The 19,745-nt window shown below is 57.4% G+C and overlaps 1 protein-coding gene across 5 annotated transcripts; it reads left to right on the top strand.

Moving 5' to 3' along the window:
* The first annotated feature begins 525 nt into the window (after positions 1-525).
* On the top strand, positions 526-18,462 carry LIPE (lipase E, hormone sensitive type). Of its 5 annotated transcripts, none has more exons than XM_070387648.1 (10): positions 526-660; positions 8,506-9,041; positions 11,460-11,550; positions 11,662-11,807; positions 11,943-12,128; positions 12,301-12,595; positions 13,344-13,571; positions 13,800-13,976; positions 17,020-17,441; positions 17,838-18,462. In XM_070387648.1, the coding sequence occupies exons 2-10, from the start codon at positions 8,526-8,528 to the stop codon at positions 18,045-18,047; spliced, it is 2,271 nt and encodes a 756-aa protein (XP_070243749.1). In that variant the 5' UTR covers positions 526-660; positions 8,506-8,525; the 3' UTR covers positions 18,048-18,462. The 5 variants fall into 5 exon arrangements, with proteins under 5 accessions (XP_070243749.1, XP_014338145.2, XP_005909030.2 ...); XM_014482659.2 differs by lacking the exon at positions 526-660 and adding an exon at positions 980-1,166; XM_005908968.3 differs by lacking the exon at positions 526-660 and adding an exon at positions 6,934-7,044.
* Positions 18,463-19,745: the final 1,283 nt, after the last annotated feature.

The following is a 19,745-nucleotide window of genomic DNA, read 5'->3' as shown; positions in this document are numbered from 1 at the left end:
GGTGTCTCTCAGCGCCAGGGCTCGTCGTGTGTTTCGGAAGGGTGTGGAGGAGAGACAGGATGGTATTTCTGGTGTTTCTCTGGGCCTCCTGAATCCAGTCACAAGGGATGCCCTTATCACAGCTCTGCCACAACCAAAGCCTCTCCACCCACGCCCCCGCCTCCCCGTTCCAGAGTGTGTGCGCATGCGCGAGCCTCGAGTCGCCTCTGTTTCCCGCCTTTTCCCAGGACAGCGCGGTACCCCCGGCCTCCTCTCCACCCTGCGGGCTGGTGCGCGGCTTGGAGCTAGTGCGCAGGCGCCGAGCACCCTACACACACACACACACACACACACACACACACACACACCCCTACCCCCACCCCCCGCCGCCCCCGGCCTTCCATTCTAGCGGGGAGGAACAGGACACCGAGAAGAAGAACCCCAATAGGAGCAATAGGACAACTAGACGACAGAGGGCGGGGGGAGGGGGGCGGAAAGGCGGGGCTTCCTCCTCCAACGGCTCCCAGGCAGAGTCACGCCTCCTGCGCTGCAGCCCCGCCTCGGCTTTGAATTGCCTGAGGACCTGGCCGGCTCCCTACCTTCAGGAGGAGGCGAAGTTGCATCCTGCTTACTTCTAAGCGGACAGGCACAGTACGTTCTAGACGACCCCTACGTGGGCAGGTGAGTGGGAAGACGAGGATGACAGCCAACACGTGACTACATCGGGGCTTTCTTGCTGGGGTGACCATTAGGGACTCCCCGCTAGTTCTGCCGGAATACGCTTTTAGCCGCCTCCAGGGCTGCATTTTTGTTGGTCGCGGGCCCTTTAAAGCACGCGAGGGGGCGGGGCCAGACTTTAGGCCTTAGTGGAGAGGGGCGGGACCCGAGTGTCGAAGCCGGCCCACCTCGCTCAGGGGGCGGGACCCAGAGAGGAGCAAGTCTAGGATTGGGTGATGTGGGGGCTCGGCGGTGGTGCGTGTGAGGATCGGCCCTCGGGGCGGAGACTGGCGGGTAGAATTGGCTCAGGCGGGTGTGTAATTTGCCGCGGGAACGGGACCGCGGAAAATTGATGGAATCGGCCTGGGAAACGAGGCCCCGGGTGGCCTTTGAGGCTCCGGCCTCGAAGAGGGTTCAAGAGGGGTCCAAAAGTCAAAGGCGCCGGCGGTGGCGAAAAGCCAGAGCCAAAGGTGAGTGGGCGGGGGCCGGCAGCAGCACGGAAGGAACCTTAGACATCCTGCGGGGAAACTGGTGACCGAGTGGACTGACCTACTGCCACGAGAAGTGGGGGACGCTCGTGGACTGGCTCATTGCCGCCCTGCGGTGCGGGGGTGTGGAGATAATCCACTATGAGAAGCGGGTGACGTGAGAGGGAAGTATCATCTCCAGCAGAGAGGCTCTCGGATGCCCCAGTACCGTGTTAGGGGAAAGAGTCCAGAATGTTAGTGTCCCGAACTAGCGTTCCCGCTCTGACTTCGTTCTCGCTCTGTGGCTGTGGCAGCTCTCGCCTTGTGATTCCAACGTGGGCAATGGTTCAAGCCCCGATTTTCAAGTCTCTGACACTCTTAAGACGGTTATAGGGGAGAGATTTAGAAGTTGTTGCCCAAAGAGGAAGTTTTGGAGTGAAAGGTAGGAGGAAGTGGTGCCCCACAATGGGGCATACTTGGAGGAGGGGGTGCAGTACCGCTCCCAACAGCCCTGTCCCACCATCCTTCATTCAGTCCGCTCATTCATTTGCTGTCAGTCCACCATCCTCAGGCTGGCTGCCCTAGTATCTAGCTTCTTGACTCCTACTCCAAGGACTAAGAGGCCCTGGGTTGGCTTGGGACAGCTTGACCTTCACTTGGGAGAAAGGAGAGCTGCCACCTGGGTTCCCTAGGTTGTCACGTTATTCACAAGTCCTGGCAGGCTGGAGAAACACTGACAGACGAGACATCCTGCCAGCCTCAGGCCCACATGAAGTCCTTGCTGGATTAGGAGTGTCGACCCACCTGAAGACCTATGGGAATTTCCTCTGCAGGAAAGAAGCTGACAGCCCTGACTTAGTCCAGAGACCCCAAACTCATCACCCTCCCTGCCATAGACGTCATCGGTAGCCAAGGGTAGACGTGCAGCTGGCTCCAGACGCACACAGGAAGGCTCAGAGCTCAAACTGGGATCCGAGGGCATTCCTTGTCACACTGCAGGACACAGCTTCACAGACAGGACCGAGTGCCCAGAGGCAAGACAATGATCAGGAAATGGGCCTTGGAGACCTGGTGCCTCAGGCTGTGAGGGGGTGGTACACTGGACAGAGGCTCCCTCCCTCCCTGCCTCAACTTTCTGAGCTATAAAATGGGCATAAAAACAGGAGTCACCCCAGCTAGACAGTGAGTTCGCTAAGAGCGGGCTACTGTTTACCCCTGGGGTAAACAGTCAGCCCTGTTTACCCCACAATTGCAGAACCTGGTGTGCCAGACACATGGGCACTCAAATGTTCACTTAATAAGTGAAGGCATGCATTAACTGTAACATGGGATAATTATCATGCTGCCCTTAGGGAGTCATGAGGAGTTAGAATCCTCTTGCATAGGGCCTCCTGCACAGGGCTGAGCCAGACCTCCCCACAAACCCACAGGCCCACCTACTCACAAAGGCTCATTCCCCCAGGCCCCTAGATTTCCCTATCATTTCCTGAGGCCCTGCCCTGGTGCTGGCCTCCACTGAGTGAATCAGACCCCCAAGGGCATCCAGGTGGGCTGGAGCACTCCTCCTCATCCTTTGGATCTTGCCAGTAACAGATGACACTAATGTCATGATCACCCCACTTTTCAGGTGACGAATGAGGGAGTGAGGGACCTGGTCTTCCTCACCTGGCCAGTAAAGGCGAGGAGAGAGCCACCCCGAGGCTCCTAAGGACAGTGAGTGTGTACACTCAAAACTGTGCCTCAACCTTGATTCTGGACCCAAAAGGCTCCAGGTGCACATTTTTGTTCAGCAAAGACATTCAACAAACCCTTCCTTGAGCCAGGCCTGGGGCCTCAGTGCAGAGGATAAGACACCATCTGAGCCAGGGATACAGACATTAATAAATAACCCTACAAATCAGATATAATTATCTGATTATCCAATTATCTCAGTTTCCCCATCCGCCAAACTGATGAAGAGGTAACATATAAGAGGGAGGCGCTCCCCAAGCACGTAACATTGGACTCAAAGATGAGCGAGTATGGACTGCTGGGCAGGAACGACACAGAGAGTGGCAAGGACAGCACAGGCAGAACCCTGAGGCCCAAGAAAGTGGCAGCTCACAGCACGGAGGGAGCTCAGCGAGGAAAGGGCTAAGCACCCAGAGGGCCCAGGTGGTACATGGTTTGGGATGCCATGTCCAGGATTTGGGGCTTTATTCTGAGAGCAAGAGTGGGGTGTTCAAAGGTTGGGAGTGTGTGACCAGATTTAAATTTTAGAAAAACCTTCTGGCCCCTATGTGGGAAAGGCATGGAGGGGGCAAAAGCAGAGATACAGAAAGAGTTGTTATAGTCATCTAGAGAAGTGGGCAGTGGAGGTGGGAGAAAGGCCACGTTCCAGGGATTTCTAGGCAGGACCGGGGCAACAGGACTTCCTGATGGGTTAGACGAGACTGGGAGGTGCCCATGATGATGCCCTGGGTTCCAACTGGAGCAAATGGGATGAGAGGGGTACCATACACACACACACACCCCCAAGATACACATCCATACACATACACACAACATGCCCGCACAATCTCACAGGCCAAGAACAACAGAGACACAGAGCCTTCAGGGGCTGAGCGATACAGATATGAAACCATCTGGTGTCATTTCAGACACTGAAGAGCTCCAGTACCACAATCTTTTAGGTTTTAGCATAGAAAAGAATTCAGCCAGAGGCAAAGTAATAGATAAGAAGTGATGTATTGGAATAGAATGCTTGTGAGGTTTACAAGGTGAGAAATGCTGCACCCTGAGAACTTACTGGGCTACCTTTTTATAAGCAAAGAAAAAGTGGGGAGGGGGAGACTTCTTTGTCATTCTTGAGTCAACGTCATGCTTCTGTCATCAGCTCCCCTCCAGGTTGGGCAGGGGAGTTTTCTTGTCCCTTCGGGTCAAGTTGGGTCCACTAATTACTGTTTTGTACGTGTGCAGACAGCGTGTCCTAGGAATCATTAACTTACTGAGCTCGCTGGACAGGCTGTGGGTCTCATGCCACCGTCGCTTTACTATCTGGGGGCATGTCTCATGCTTCTGTTGCATGGTTTTGCCTTTAAGCAAGCCTGGTTTTATGGTTAAGCAAATCTGCTTTCTTGAGTAATTAACTTATAGGGATCGCTCATATTTTTCTATTTACAATCCCCTAGTTAACTATTTAATCATTAGTTCTACTTTGTCCCTTTATTCTGTCCCTATCAGATAGGCTGTGACACACGCATACAAACACACCTGCAGACACACTGAGAAACAGAAACACAGACACTGAGAAAACATGTGGAGTGAACGCACTCACCCACACACACACAGACCAACGCTAAGCACAGCAGGAACCTGCACATGCATGTACATCCAGGTGAACCTCGAAGACATACTCATAGCTGCCCGCCCAGAAAGCACAGAGCTGAGACATGACAGAAGCAGCAACGCAGATACAGAGACACAGCGGAGGAGCCGCGCCGTGTCTGCTGGCTCCGTGGCCCTGGGCAGTATGCCACCTCTGTCTCTCAGTTCTCTCATCTGCCACAAGGGGTCTTGATGGTCCCTGCCTCGTGGGCTATGGAGAGGCTGAAACCATTTACCTGAGTTACCTTACATAAAACCCAGGAAGAGAGCAGTGTTCAACACACAGCTGTCGTCGAGCAGGCTGTGCTCTGCCATGCAGACACATTCAAGGATCAGGCCGTAATCACGGCCCCCTGGCCTGCATTTGGCCCCAGGCCTCTCCCCTGCAGAAGGCCTTGCCCCTCCCAGGCCCCCGACCTGGCCCTTCCTCCATCTTCCCCCCACTTACTTCCCCACTGCCCTTCTCTGGCCTGCTCAGTCCCCAGGGACCAAAATCCAGGCCGGGTCCACTTGTCCTGTGACTCTAGGGCAAAGGGCTAGTGCCCAGGCAACAGGACCCTTACCCCTCCCTCTGGCCCAGTCCTCACCCAAGGCCCTGGGGGCCTGCCTGCCCCTGCCCCAGTGCCCTCTGCATCAGATTCTTGGCATGACTCTGGCAACCTCAGCTCAGCATCCTTCCCTCCCTGCTTCGCCCACGCCAGTCCCTAGGGAGCCTCCTGGAACAGGGCAAAGGGCAGAAAAGCAGCCCCTGGGATCAGCCTCTTCCTCACTGCTGTGTGCAAGTTGCTTCTTCTGTCCAGGGCTCCTGTGCCCTCATCTTCAATCAGGAGCCCTGCCCCAGAGACAGGAAGTAAATGACAGCTGTTTTACGGAACAGGAAAGCACAGCCGTGCAATAAGTACCCTGCTAGCTCTGTGCAAGGGCTAGGGCTACAGCAGTGAACTAAACAAAGCCCCTGCCCAAAGGGAGACTCTACTCTAGTGTCAGACACAGAAAGCAAACGCACAAGCAGTAAACTGGACAGCATGTTAGGTGGAGAAGGACCCAACCTCAGTGAGGCCAAGTGAGAACCACACAGCAAACCACGAGAAGAAATGCTGCCATGGGGACCCATACAAAGATCATTTCCAGCCCCCTGGGCAGGATGGCCAAGTGCACTTTCCAAGACGAAGAAATCAACCTGGCCAGTGGCTTAGGCCAGCCACAAAGCTGAGAGCTGTCTCCAGAGGCCTCTGTCTGTCCATCTGTTTGTTTGCCCTGGGGAGGGGTGGTCCTCTCCCAGACTCCCACCCAATCCTGCCGGCCTCCACTCTGACTCTTCCCTTTCCTTCCTTCTTCAAATCTTTGCTGAGCCCCTGCTAGATGCCACCCCATGCCCCCAGGGGATGTCATTCCAGGCAGAGGGCCAGAGGCGGACTCACCTACAGCCAAGCAAAGAACACCCTCATTTGCACAGGCCCCTTCCCAAGCCCTATACCTAATTCAGCACTTGGGATTGTCTCTCCTTTTTCCTAAAGAACCCCATCTCCACTTGGAAAAGCTTCGAAGCTCCATGAAGCCTGGTTCTGCCCCTGGGGGAGACAAACAAAAAACATGTAAACAGATAAATGGAAAAGTGCCAAGGTGGAAAATCCTAGGAAGAAGAACTTAAATATGATGACAGAAAGCAGTGGGAGGGGGTGCATCTTAGATGGGGAGGCACCCTTAGGGACCACTTCCTGGAGGAGGGGGGAAGCTTAGGGCGAGGGTGAGCTGGCCAGGCCAGGAGCACGTGGAATAACAGGTGAAGGGTCCCTGAGCTTCCATTGCCCCGTCTGTGAGATGCGAGTGACAGTCACCGCAGGACGATGGCCTGGAAGGCCGAGTGGCAGGTTGCAGGGTGCCCACTATGGGAACACCACAGAGTAGGACCTGTGGCGTGGGCCCCTGGCTGGGCTTGGCACTGCCCTTGATCAGCTTTTATCCTTCTGCGAGGGACAAGCAAGGCCGGTTCTCCTCTCTCTTGCCCACCAGCTGGGGCCAGCTGTGCCACGGCCAGCCTGGGCTGGGGCAGGAGTTGCCATCAACCCCGGTGTTTTTCCACTCCCTGAATCCCCCCAGGGAAGGAGGAGGGCAGCCAGGCTGAGTCGGAGGGAACACTTTGTTCAGGACCAGGGTGAGCCTCCTGGGCCTAAGGGAGGAGGGGAGAGGAGACCTGGATGCCTCCATTTCTAATTGTTGAGGGCACTAGGAGTCCGGACTCCTGGAACTGAATGAGGAGGGCCTTGGGGACCCAAACTCCAGGGTTCAAAGGCACAGGAGGCTGGCACAGGGACTGGGAGCAGTGAGTTGAGCCCCAGGCTCTGTTTACCGCGCTGGATTCTCACCGTCCTATCAGGGTAGGAGGTGGAGCCGTGACCACACCCTGGGCAGGCTGGGCCCCTCCCCAGGATTGTCACCCCCAGCTGCAACTGGCAGCAGCCACAGTCAGCAGTCAGTCAGCAGCCCTGGGGATCTCTGAAGAGGCCTGGGAGGGGTGAGTTCACAGCCAGCTGACAGACAGGAATGGCCGCTGCCAAATCCCCGGGCCCGGAAGGGAAAAGAGACACCTTTTTCTGGAGGATCAGGGAACCATCGACTTGGGAGGCAGGCAAGGTGCTGGGTGGGCTTCAGGAGGGAAACGTCTCTGAAGCAGAGGGCAGCGTCCCCACCAAGGGGGGACAAGAACAGTTTGTCCAGGACCTGGGTGACAGGACAGCGGTCTGGAAGGGAAGATTAACCGGGGACCCTGAAGTGTAGGGAGTCAGGCCAAGTCCAGGGCAAGTTTTTGTGGGGCCAGGGCTAGAGGCCCAGTCTCCAGGGCCCTGGGACGGAGACCAGCAAAAGTAACAGCTCTGGACCCAGAGATCTGGATCTGATTTCTGCTCTGCCACTTTTCAATGCAACTGTCTTAACACCTCTGAGCCTGTGTTTCCTCTCCTGTAAAATGGGAATGCTCCGAATAACAGCTGAGACAGGAACCGGGCAGTCTGGACCTCAGAGGGTTAGTGAGAGAAACTAAAGGAGCAAGTTGAGAAAGCTCTTAGCACTGGGTTTGGCGAAGTGAGTTCAAGGTTAACAACAGGGATGAATACCACTGCAGGCAGGCAGCAAGGCCAACCGGTGCAAAGCCAAGCTAAGTGGACAGGCCTGAAGGCCAGGGACCCAGCTGGGGGAGGAGTGGGAAGGTTGAGAAGAGAGAGGAGACTGGAGGGGATTCCACAGCCAGACTGGAGCAACCTGGAGGGGGCAGGAATGACCCCTCAGTTGCAGGGAAGGCTAGAATTATGAACTCCTGGGTTCAGGGAAAGAATTGGACTTGGGACCAGGATCCTGGGACACCACCAGGTGGATGGGAATTGGTAGATTGAGGGCAGAAGCCTCCCAAATACTGCAGAGGGCAAGGGCCTGTAGGTGACACTTGGGGCCTGAGAAGGAGGTAAGATGGGGGCCGAAACTCCTGGTCTTGGGAGAGGGGACCAACTAGGGGCCACGCTGCTCAGAACCTGGAAGGAGTCCCAGGCTACGGGAGAGAGAATGGAGACAGATGCCTGAACGTGGGCCCCAAGAAAGGAGAAAGAGGGTTACGTAGACTCCTGGGCTGTAGGACAGATGCTGGAGCTAAGGAGTGTCAGCATCCCAAGGAAGAGGGAACAGGGACCTGCAGCCTGAAGAAGAGGGTGCGGGGGCCTGGACTCCTGGGTCTTGGGAAGGTGGGGGCTGAGGGATCAAACTCAGCTCCTGAGGAGGGAGAAAGGGTCTGGGTACTGGACTCATGGGTCCCAAGGAAGCAAGGAACTGGAGGCCTGGACTCCATCCTCCCGTCTGAAGGAGTAGACTATGGTCTGCTGTGAGTCAGGGGGAGGAGAGGGTACAGCCTGGACTCTGGGACCCCGGGGCCCAGTGGAGCCAGGGGTGACCCAGCCCTACCTTAACATGCCTCCCGACCTGCCCACAGCCTCACGGCTCTTGCAGAGGATGGACCTGCGCACCATGACACAGTCGCTGGTGACCCTGGCAGAGGACAACATGGCCTTCTTCTCCAGCCAGGGCCCCGGGGAGACGGCCCGGCGGCTGACGGGCGTCTTTGCGGGCATTCGGGAGCAGGCCCTGGGGCTGGAGCCGGCCCTGGGCCGCCTGCTGAGCGTGGCGCACCTCTTTGACCTGGACACAGAGACGCCGGCCAATGGGTACCGCAGCCTGGTGCACACGGCCCGCTGCTGCCTGGCACACCTGCTGCACAAATCGCGCTACGTGGCCTCCAACCGCCGCAGCATCTTCTTTCGCACCAGCCACAACCTGGCCGAACTCGAGGCCTACCTGGCCGCCCTCACCCAGCTCCGCGCTCTGGCTTACTACGCCCAGCGCCTGCTGACCACCAACCAGCCCGGGAGGCTCTTCTTCGAGGGTGATGAGAGGGTAATTGCCGACTTCCTACGAGAGTACGTCACGCTGCACAAAGGCTGCTTCTACGGCCGCTGCCTGGGTTTCCAGGTGAGCCCCCTGCCCCCTGCCTGTCCCCTGGGCCCATGGCAAAGGCACACGGTGGGCCCAACCAGGCTCAGTCACATATGCGTGCTCAGTCACTCAGTCGTGTCCGATTCTTTTGTGACCCCATGGGCTGTAGCCTGCCAGGCTCCTCTGTCCATAGGATTTCCCCAGGCAAGAATACTGGAGTGGGTTGCTACTCCCTTCTCCAGGGGATCTTCCAGATTCAGGGATTGAACCCGTGTCGCCTGCATTGGCAGGAGGATTCTTTACCACTAGGCCACCAGGGAAGCCCTAGTAGCATACAGAGAAAGCACGGTGGTGTGGTGTGGTGCTTGACTGAGCAAACAGCAGATGCAGGAAGGGGAAGCTGGTCGGGGCTCATACTGCACAGAGCGAGGGTCTCATACTTGTGGCCCCTTGGCCAACTCCACCATGGAGGAAGGAATCTTCAACTGGGCATAGCTTCCTACATCAGGATCCCCACTGCTCCCCATCACCCTGCACTCAGGAGCTTCATTTACTCTTTTATGTGACCTGTCTGGCCCCTGAATTCATTCGACAGCCCCTAGGACGGTAGCCAGTGTGGTTTGTAAGAGCATCAAGGCCTGTTTGTAAGAGCACGCCTCACTTAGTCATCCCCACCAGAGGCTTGGCAGGTAGGGAGGACAGGTGCCGGCCCCATTTTACAGGGGTTCAAAGGGGCCCCCAGCTGCTCAGCTGGACCCAGATCAGCTGGGACATATAGACTCCTCTAAGGCGCAGTAGAATCCAGATTTTCAGGCTGCAGAGAGAACCAGCAAGCACATCCACGTTGGTGACCACAAGGAAGACCTGGTCGTGGCACCTCTCCTCCCTGAACCAGGGCCCTCTGAACCCCAGCTGCAGGCCTTTTCCTATCCTGTGCCCCCACCCCAAAATCACGATCACAGGAACACAGCTCATCTCAGCGCTGGAAGGGAGGCAGCCCTGAGGCCTTCAGACTCACAGGAAGACTGGTCTGGGGATCTGGAGAATTAGGAAGTCTGTAGGGCACCGAGCTCAGAGCTGAGGCACAGTCTGTCCCCGTCCGGGGTCCGTGCTGGGCCCACCCGTCCCCAGCCACATCTGGGAACCCCAGCAGGAGTATCTGGAGCCATGTGAGCCTGCACCCCTTCAGACCCTTTCTGGGCGTTCCCCGGGTAGTGGAGCGTGGAAACTGTCTCGGCCTCCATCCCATCTCTGCTTCCATGAGGGGCAGCCTGTCCTCAACAGCCCAGCCCAGGTGTTCCTGGGAACTTCCCCTCATCTAAACTGAACCCACAAATATTGATCAGCCCAGCTGGGCCAGCCGGCTCTCCCTGGGTCCCGGCCATGCCCCCAAAGCTCGGGAGTAAGAGCCTGGGGACACCCAAGCTGCATTCCAGTCCCGAAGGTCAGGCACCACTGTGCTCTCTGGCCCACTGGGCCCCTGGCCAGGGGCAGGGCCACGCCTGACAGCTACTCTCTGCGGGCCCAGCTGGGCCACATTGCAGGACAGCCTCCCCGTATAAAATGTCAGCCCCTGGGGGCAGACGTCCCTGATCTCCAGGTCTCGCTCAGCCTCTGCTCCAGCCCAGTGCCTGGCACGCCGGAGGACCCGGGCCAGGACTTGCTGAATGAACAGAAGAACCCTGCTGGCCCCTTGCCCAGCCTCCTGTGGCTTGGATTTTTTCCCCCTGATCTGGTTCTCTATTGTCTTCTCAGTTGCCTGGCTCCTCTCTGAGATGCTGGGTCTCTGTCTCCCTGTTTGACTCTCTCTGCCTCAGGATCTCTGAGCTCTCCTGTTTCTCTCTCCCCACTGCCCCTTAACTGGTCCCCATGGCCTGTATCCCCTCATCTTGGTCCTCGCTGAGTTTCAGGGACCCCTGCACCATCCTTCTCCCAGCTTACAACCCTCTGCGGCTCCATCATGTCTAGAACAAACCTAAGTCCTCAGGCTCCACATAAGCCCCTCACTGCCCCTTGGCTCTCACCCCACGCCCACCCCCGTCTCCTGGCCTCTCTGTTCCCCCCACACTCACCATCCACGCCAAGCAAGGATGCCTCTCAAGGCCTCTGCTTGTGTCCTATTCTCCTCGGGGTACAGTCATCCCTCGCTTCATTCCGATCCCTCCTTGGGTCCCTCGGGGAGACCCATAAACAGAGTCAGACCCTTTGTCCGCATTCTGTCCCTCCACCGACCGTCCTTTCAGACACTGGTCATTTCTTGAAATTGTATGGCATGTCTTCATTTGAGTACTGTCTGTCTTCTCAACGTCAGCTCCATGAGGTGCCTAGCCCAGTGCCTAGCACACAGTTGAGCTCACTAGACATTTGCTGAGTGACCGCCTCTACCCGCCTTTTCTCTGCTCCCCCACTCCCCTGCCCGCCCCTGCTCCCTGACTTGGAGGCCTCTCCCCACAGTTCACACCCGCCATCCGGCCGTTCCTGCAGACCATCTCCATTGGACTGGTGTCCTTCGGGGAGCACTACAAACGCAACGAGACTGGCATCAGTAAGTCCCCACAGGGCCCTGCCCAGCCACCCCTACCCTTCCTGTCCCTCCCCCACACCAGGGCCCCAGCAAGGCCACCAGGGGCTCCCTGACACCCCTCCCGACCTCCAGGTGTGACCGCCAGCTCCCTCTTCACTGGCGGCCGCTTTGCCATCGACCCCGAGCTGCGTGGGGCCGAGTTTGAGCGGATCATTCAGAACCTAGACGTGCACTTCTGGAAAGCTTTCTGGAATATCACCGAGATCCAGGTGCTATCGGTGAGCCTGGGGTCCAGCGATGGGGACGTGACGGGGCCCAGGGCGGGCACAGGAGGGAAGAGACGGGCGGGGAGGTTGGAGGGGAGACGTGAGGGGGACCCCTGCCAGCAGTTCCTCCTCTTACCCCCGGCCCAGTCTCTAGCAAACATGGCCTCAACCACCGTGAGGGTGAGCCGCCTGCTCAGCCTGCCACCTGTCGCCTTTGAAATGCCTCTGACCTCGGACCCCGAGTTCACAGTCACCATCTCGCCCCCGCTGGCCCACACAGGCCCCGGGCCTGTCCTCGTCAGGCTCATCTCCTATGACCTGCGGGAAGGACAGGTAGGGCCCTGGCTCTGCCGGAACAGGCGCAGAGCTGAGGAGCACAGTGGGAGCGCCTTCCCCACCTCCCGCCTCACAGCTCACACCTGCCCCCTCTCCGTCTGGGAGGAGTGAGGCCCAGGCAGGCCGCCCCCGCCCCGTGACCCACCACCCCTTCCTTCCTCTCCCCCAGGACAGCAAGGAGCTCAGCAGCTTCGTGAGGTCCGAGGGCCCCAGGAGCCTGGAGCTGCGGCTGCGCCCCCAGCAGGCACCCCGCTCCAGAGCCCTGGTGGTGCACATCCACGGCGGCGGCTTCGTGGCCCAGACCTCCAAGTCGCACGAGCCTTACCTCAAGAGCTGGGCCCAGGAGCTGGGCGCCCCCATCCTCTCCATCGACTACTCCCTGGCCCCCGAGGCCCCCTTCCCCCGGGCGCTCGAAGAGTGCTTCTATGCCTACTGCTGGGCCGTCAAGCACTGCGCCCTGCTCGGTGAGCCCCCTCCCAGCCTGCCTCAGCCCCCAGCACAGCAGGGGCAAAGAGCCACAAGGCACTGGAGCCTCAGTCTTGACACCCTGCCTGCCCGTCCACCTCCCACCACCCACCTCTGCCACCTGCTCACCCCACTGTGTCCCCTGCCCCCTCCTGCAGCTCTGCCTCTGTTGCCCCGGGCTCCCACCTTCCACTCACCCACTTCCTCTTCCTGCTTCCCCCGACTCTAGCCCTGACGCTCTGTCCCCAACTCTGGCCCTTTCTTCTCTCCTCCTGTTTCTTTACCCACTGCTGCCCCTTGCTGGCGGCTACCCAGCTGGGCTCCAGCCCACTCTTCCAGCTCCCCCGCCCTCCTGCTCCCCACACAGCCCGGGAGGCACAGACCAGGGTGAGGCCATGCCGCAGGGCTCAGGGCACAGGATAGCCAGCCCGAACCCTAGCTGCCACCTTCTGGCCTTGCCGCCCCTCCCTCCTGACATGGGCGCTGGGTCTCCCCTTTCTCAGCACCCTTCCTCCTTGCTCCTGACCCCCAGCCCCGCAAGCTTCCCCACAGCATCCTGATTTCCAGACCTCTCCACATCCTCAGCCTGCCTGATCCTCTGCCCACTATCCCCCAAATAGGTCCAGATCCCTGCCTTAGTTTCCCAGTCTCTAAAATGGCAGTGGGCCAGAACCCCAAGCCCGACCTCTGAGAGCCCAGAGCTCCAGCTCCTCCCTGCCAGGCTTGACCAAGCCCCCTCCACGCCAGGCTCAACAGGTGAGCGGATATGCCTCGCCGGAGACAGCGCCGGCGGGAACCTCTGCTTCACCGTGTCCCTTCGGGCAGCGGCCTACGGGGTGCGGGTGCCAGATGGCATCATGGCAGCCTACCCGGCCACCATGCTGCAGTCCACCGCCTCTCCTTCCCGCCTGCTGAGCCTCATGGACCCCCTGCTGCCTCTCAGCGTGCTCTCCAAGTGCGTCAGCGCCTATGCCGGTTAGTCCCATCTGCATACAACTGGGGCCCTGGCTCCTTCAGGGACAGAGACTAGAGCCCTGTCTCACTGGGTACAAAGGGGAGGAACCTGAGACTCCCTGTTCCTGCTGAAGCCATCAGATAGTCTAGGTCCCTGAGGGCAGAGGTGCCTGAGGTTGTGTGTGTTGAGACTGGGCCCAGAAAGAGAGGAGACCAACTCACCCACCCAACACACGCATCCACTCACAGGTGCGGAGACTGAGGACCACCCCGACTCAGACCAGAAGGCGCTGGGTGTGATGGGGCTCGTGCAGCGGGACACGGCCCTGCTCTTGCGAGACCTCCGCCTGGGCGCCTCCTCGTGGCTCAACTCCTTCTTGGAGTTGGGTGGGCAAAAGTCCCACCTGAAATCAATGTCCAAGACAGGTGAGTGGCACCCTTCCCTCACACACCCATCCAGCCTGGCCAGGAGGGACAGCCTAGCACCAGAAGGTCCTGGGGGAGGCAAGGGGCTGGGCCCTGGGCACTCAGAGAAGCAGAGATCACCTTCCTGGCTCCTGCCATAAAGCCTTAGTCCACATTCTAGAAATTCCAGAACTTCTGATCACATGGGTCAGCTCAGGATCCCAAGAACTGTAAGATTTAGCTTTCCAAATACCCCCTCCCAGAAAGGCAACCTAGGGAATGACTCAGAAGGCCAGCTGTGTGTCCTGATTTTCAGTCCCAAGAATCCAGTCCACCGAAATTCCCTGGGCCCTCAGGTGGAAGTCCAGCTCTCCTAGATTCTTTACTGACTTTTAACAGAGGCACGCAGGGAGATCAGAAAGTGGGAGAGACATCAGTAAGTGGAGGAAATCCCCACCCCAGGTAGGTGGGAAGACCCTCAGGCTGCCAAAAATCACTTCCATCCAGGGATCCATTTTTCCCCATTTCCTAACATTTTAAGGATTTTAAAGCACACCCACCTCAAATTACTTTCTATCTCTAATAAATCAACAGTATTTTCTGGGTAATAGAAATTGCATGTTCAAAAGTAGATACCATTCCCAGGGACTTCCCTGGAAGTCCAGTGGTTAGGACTCAGCGCTTTCACAGCCGAGAACACAGGTTCAAACCCTGGTCAGGGAACTAGGATCCCACAAGCCATGGGCCAAGAAAAAAAGTAGATACAGTTCCTGTTATTCAGAAAATTATTCCAATTGAATATGCTTTATTTTAAATTCAGTTTTTAATATCAGGATATTCCAACCAACACAAATAAATACACCCAAAAACAGGTGGCACAGTAGCTAAAGATTCTGCCTGCATATGCAGGAGACTCAAGAGACTCAGTTTTGATCCCTGGGTGGGGAAAATCCCCTGCAGAAGGAAATGGCAACACATCCCAGTATTCTTGTCTGAGAAATGCCATGGACAGAGGAGCCTGATGGGCTACAGTCCATGGGGTAGCAAAAGCTGGACTCAACTAAGCTGCTGCTGCTAAGTCACTTCAGTCGTGTCCGACTCTGTGCAACCCCACAGATGGCAGCCGCAGCCCACCAGGCTTTCCCGTCCCTGGGATTCTCCAGGCAAGAACACTGGAGTGGGTTGCCATTTCCTTTTCCAATGCATGAAAGTGAAAAGTGAAAGTGAAGTCACTCAGTCGTGTCCGACTCTAGCGACCTCATGGACTGCAGCCTACCAGGCTCCTCCGTCCATGGGATTCTCCAGGCAAAAGTACTGGAGTGGGGTGCCATTGCCTTCTCCGACTCAACTAAGCACATACATGCAAAAGCAATGAAAAAGGATTTGAATTTTAGACACATGGACCATTTGGTACTGGGGCTTTCCTTGTAGCAGAAAGGTGACAAGAGCAGACCCTAGAGGCACACACGCCAGTCGAGCTCCCTACAGTACCAGGTACTGTAACAGGCAAGTTGCAGTATCTGTGCGCCTAGCTTTGCCCCTCTGGGGGAAATACAGTAAGAATACCTGCCTCATTACGTTGCTGTAAGGACTGCCTACCTATCTGTGTCAAGCACCTGGCACACAGTAGGTGCTGTTTTGTGCCTTGTACCTAGAACACAGTAGGTGCTCTTAGAAGATGCCAGCACCCTGATTGGCCGTGTCTGTGACTCTAGTCAACAGCTTGGTTCCATTGACCCTCTGGGCTACAGGGCACCTAAGCAGTTATTCTCGTATCATCCTGCATTTTGGCTTCATGGATTTATAAAGGCAAGTGAAAGAAAAAAAAGAAAAATTGAAAAATGTAAGGTCCTGGCAGTAGTGGTAAGCAGAATGGTCCTGATCAAATCAGTGGAGCTGAGGCCGCAGTGAGCACACCAGGCAGGCCTGAAGTGCACCTTTAGCATCAGCTGGGCACTGGCTTGTCTGTCATTCAAAGGGAAGGGATGGGGACTTCCCTGGTGGTCCAGTGGCTAAGACTCCATGCTCCCAGTGCAGGGGACCTGAGTTTGATCCTTGGTCAGGGAACTAAGATCCCACGTGCGTCACAGATCAGCCAAAAAACAAAAAGGGAAGGGATGAGGTGAAGAACAGGGAGGAATTTCAGGGAGCAGATCTACATAGTTAAAGCTGTGGGGGTCTCTGGAAGTCTTGATATGTCCTCAAGATTCTTTTTAGTGCCCTGTGAACACAGCCTCCTTTCAAGCCATGTGGGCCTGCTCACCATTCCACTTTGATCCATTCATACTCTCTCAAGTGACCAGGAAAAGCCTACAGCCCCATGTTGGGGGCTAAGGAGGCAGCTAAAACAAGGCACCTGGTAATAAAACATTACCAGGTGTTTGGCAGAAACCAACACAATTCTGTAAAGCAATTATCCTTCAATTAAAAATGTTTAAAATTAAAAAAAATATAGATATAGATATATTATGACCTCCCAGGGATGTTTTCTGTGCTCAATTGCTCAGTCATGTCTGACTCTCTGTGGCCCCATGGACCACAGCCCTCCAGGCTTCTCTGTCCATGGAATTTTCCATGCAAGAATACTGGAGTGGGCTGCCATTTCCTACTACAGGAGATATTTCCAACCCAGTGATGGACACCACGCTTCCTGCATTGACAAGCAGATTCTTTACTAGCACCACCTGGGAAGCCTCCCCAGGGGTAGCAGTATCTAATCCCGAATTTTATTAATCCCACTGAGTTCCCACCACTTCCTATGAGGTAAGGACTATTTTTATCCCCTTTGTTCAGAAGAGGAAACAGGCTCCCAGAGGTAAACTGACTGGCATTTCATGTTCCCAGTCACACACACCCCTCCATTAGGACAGAGCCCCTTCCACCGCCCCCTTGGAACTGCAGCCTGGGGCACCCTGGAGTCTGGGCCTCTACAGCCCTAGGGTACAATCCCCCACCGGCCTCTGCTCCCAAGGCGGCCTTCCCTGCCAGCCACCCACACACCCGACCCACAGAGCCAGGCTTAGCTGCAGGCCTGACCGGTCCCCTGACCTTGCACCTCTCACAGAGCCAATGCGGCGCAGTGTGTCTGAAGCAGCCCTGACCCAGCCGGAGGGCCCACTGGGAACCGACTCCCTCAAAAGCCTGAAGCTGCATGACCTGGGCCTCAGGAACAGCAGTGACACAACAGACACGCCAGAGCTGTCACTGTCAGCGGAGACACTCGGCCCCTCCGCACCCTCAACCGTCAACTTCTTACTTGGATCTGAGGATGGATCTGAAATGTCTGAGGCCCAAGAGGAGCTGAACAACAAGGACCGAGTTCGAGGTGTGGGCGCCGCCTTCCCCGAGGGTTTCCACCCACGGCGCTGCAGCCAGGGTGCCATGTGGATGCCCCTCTACTCGGCCCCCATCGTCAAGAATCCCTTCATGTCACCGCTGCTGGCACCCGACAGCATGCTGCAGACTCTGCCACCTGTGCACATCGTGGTGAGCGCCAGGCCAGGAAGGTGGAGCAGGCGAGGAGTGGGGCTGGCAGGGGCCTGGAGCTCCTGGAGAAAGGAGCTCCCGGGGAGCCAAGTGGGGGGAAAGGGAGAAAGCTCGGCCGCAGGGAGAGGGGTGCCAGCAGGAGGGAAGGCCTGGCAACGGGTGGACTGAGGGGGTCAAAGTTGCCAGTTTGCTTTTGCAATCCTGTTGAGATCGCCGGGCAGGCGCTGGGCTTGGAGAGTCGGGGAAGGGGCAAAGAGAGAGTGGGTCTCTCGGGGGAGGGAGAAGCCAGGCAGAACCCAGTCAGACTCATTCTCCGATTCTCCCCGCCCCCATCCTCGTGTCTCCTGCCTCTGTCCTCCCCCGCCGTCTGCGCATTTCCCTGCCCCGCCCCCGCAGGCCTGCGCGCTGGACCCCATGCTGGACGACTCGGTCATGTTCGCGCGGCGGCTCCGCGGCCTGGGCCAGCCCGTGACGCTGCGCGTGGTGGAGGACCTGCCGCACGGCTTCCTGAGCCTGGCGGCGCTGTGCCGGGAGACGCGGCAGGCAGCCGCGCTGTGCGTGGAGCGCATCCGTCTCATCCTCAATCTTCCCGGGCCGCCGGTCTGAGCCGGGGCGTGCCAGGCCCCGCGGGGAGAGGGGGGTCGCGTGGGGCGACACTAAAGGCCGCTTGTACCCATCTGCGCAGGGCTCCCTGGTGAATGCGCCTCGGGAAGGGCGGGGGGAACCCCGGGCCCGGGGCTCCCCGGCCCATCCAGGACCTCTCTCGGGCTGGGTGGAAGGGGGTGGGCTGTGCCTTAAGTAGGGGGAACGGCATGGGGAGAGTCGGGCGGGGGCCCCCTCCCCAAAGCTAAGACCCTGGCCTCGGGGAGGAGGGCGCACACAAACCAGACTCAGAGACAGCCGGACTTGCACGGGATCACTGCCTTCTATTGCTGCTGTGACCACTGCAGGGGTGGGCCTGGCCCGACCTTGCAGATCGATTTGCTTTGTTTGTTTTTTGTAAATAAAAGTATTTAATTAGTTTGGCCTCTGGCAAATAGACAGGCTTCCCTGGTGGCTCAGTGGTAAAGAATCCTACTGCCAATGCAAGAGACACAAGGGGCTCGGGTTCGATCCCTGGGTTGGGAAGATCCCCTGAAGAAGGAAATGGCAACCCACTCCAGTATTCTTGCCTGGAGAATCCCCCGGACAGAGGAGCTTGGCGGGCTGCAGTCCATAGGGTCGCAAAGGAGTCAGGACCTAGCAGTTCAACAACGGGCAAATAGAGTGGGGACGGGGGTTGCCCACCAGGGGGCAGCATCAGAAGCCCGAGAACTTGGCACTGGCGAGCCGACGGAAGGCTGGGGGCCCAACACCTGGGTCCTGAGAAAGAAGGGGTGTGCAGGCCTGCATTCTTGAGAGTGGAAGGGCAGGAGCCCCCCTGCTAACACAGACCCACCTCCTCCTCAGACCTAATCCAGGTACAGTGCCAGAAGCTGGCTTCTCAGCTACTCCTCTTTACAAACCTAGACCCCGCACCCACCGGGAAAAGAAAACAGGAAGTCCCTTGAGAACCGGAGCAAAGCTAACAGGAAATCAGAAACAAACTGATCACTCAAAAACTGGGACTCAAGCTCTGCCCAGCTGTGACAGCCACTCAAGCCCTCACCCTCTGTAAGCCCTGGGTTTGAAGCAGAGATTTCCTTCCAGGGCTAGCCTTCAAATTTCCACACTCAGGTGGGGAGAGACCCAGGCACAGACTGTCAGTCCCCACAGGTTCTATCTGTGGTAGCCAGCAAGTCCTTCACAGAGGAGGTGATCCAGGAAAGAGCAAAAGTTTACTAAGAAGAAATAGACAAGGTTGTGAGAGCCAGCGGTCAGTGGTCAAGGCTTCTGCCTGACCAGAAGTTCAGATGCAAAGTGGGGAGTGGTCTGAGGGGCCTAGACTGGTCAGCAAGAGATCCTGAAGGAGCTGGAATGCAATTTGGACTATAAATGGCAGCAGGAGCCATAGAAGGGCTTTGAGCAAGGGAGGGACAGGATCAGCTCAGGCACTGAAAGAGTCTAGTGGGAATCAGGGGTGGACTGAAAAGGGCAAGACTAGAGCCCTGGAGGCAAGAGAGGAGGCTGGGGACAGGGATGACAAGCCCTGAGCTGGGGCAGAAACAATGAAGGTGGGGAGCAGAAGTCGGGGTGGAGCAGCTCCCAGAGCCATTACTGAGCTTGGATAAAGAGGACTTATTGAGGGTGGAGCAGAGGTTACAGGTGAGCAAGGGGATGAAGAGGACACTCAGGTCTGCACAGGGGAGCAGGTGGACAGGGAGA

Source organism: Bos mutus, chromosome 18 (genome assembly GCF_027580195.1).
Source record: "Bos mutus isolate GX-2022 chromosome 18, NWIPB_WYAK_1.1, whole genome shotgun sequence".
NCBI lineage: Eukaryota > Metazoa > Chordata > Mammalia > Artiodactyla > Bovidae > Bos > Bos mutus.
This window is presented reverse-complemented; position numbering and strand designations above follow the sequence as displayed.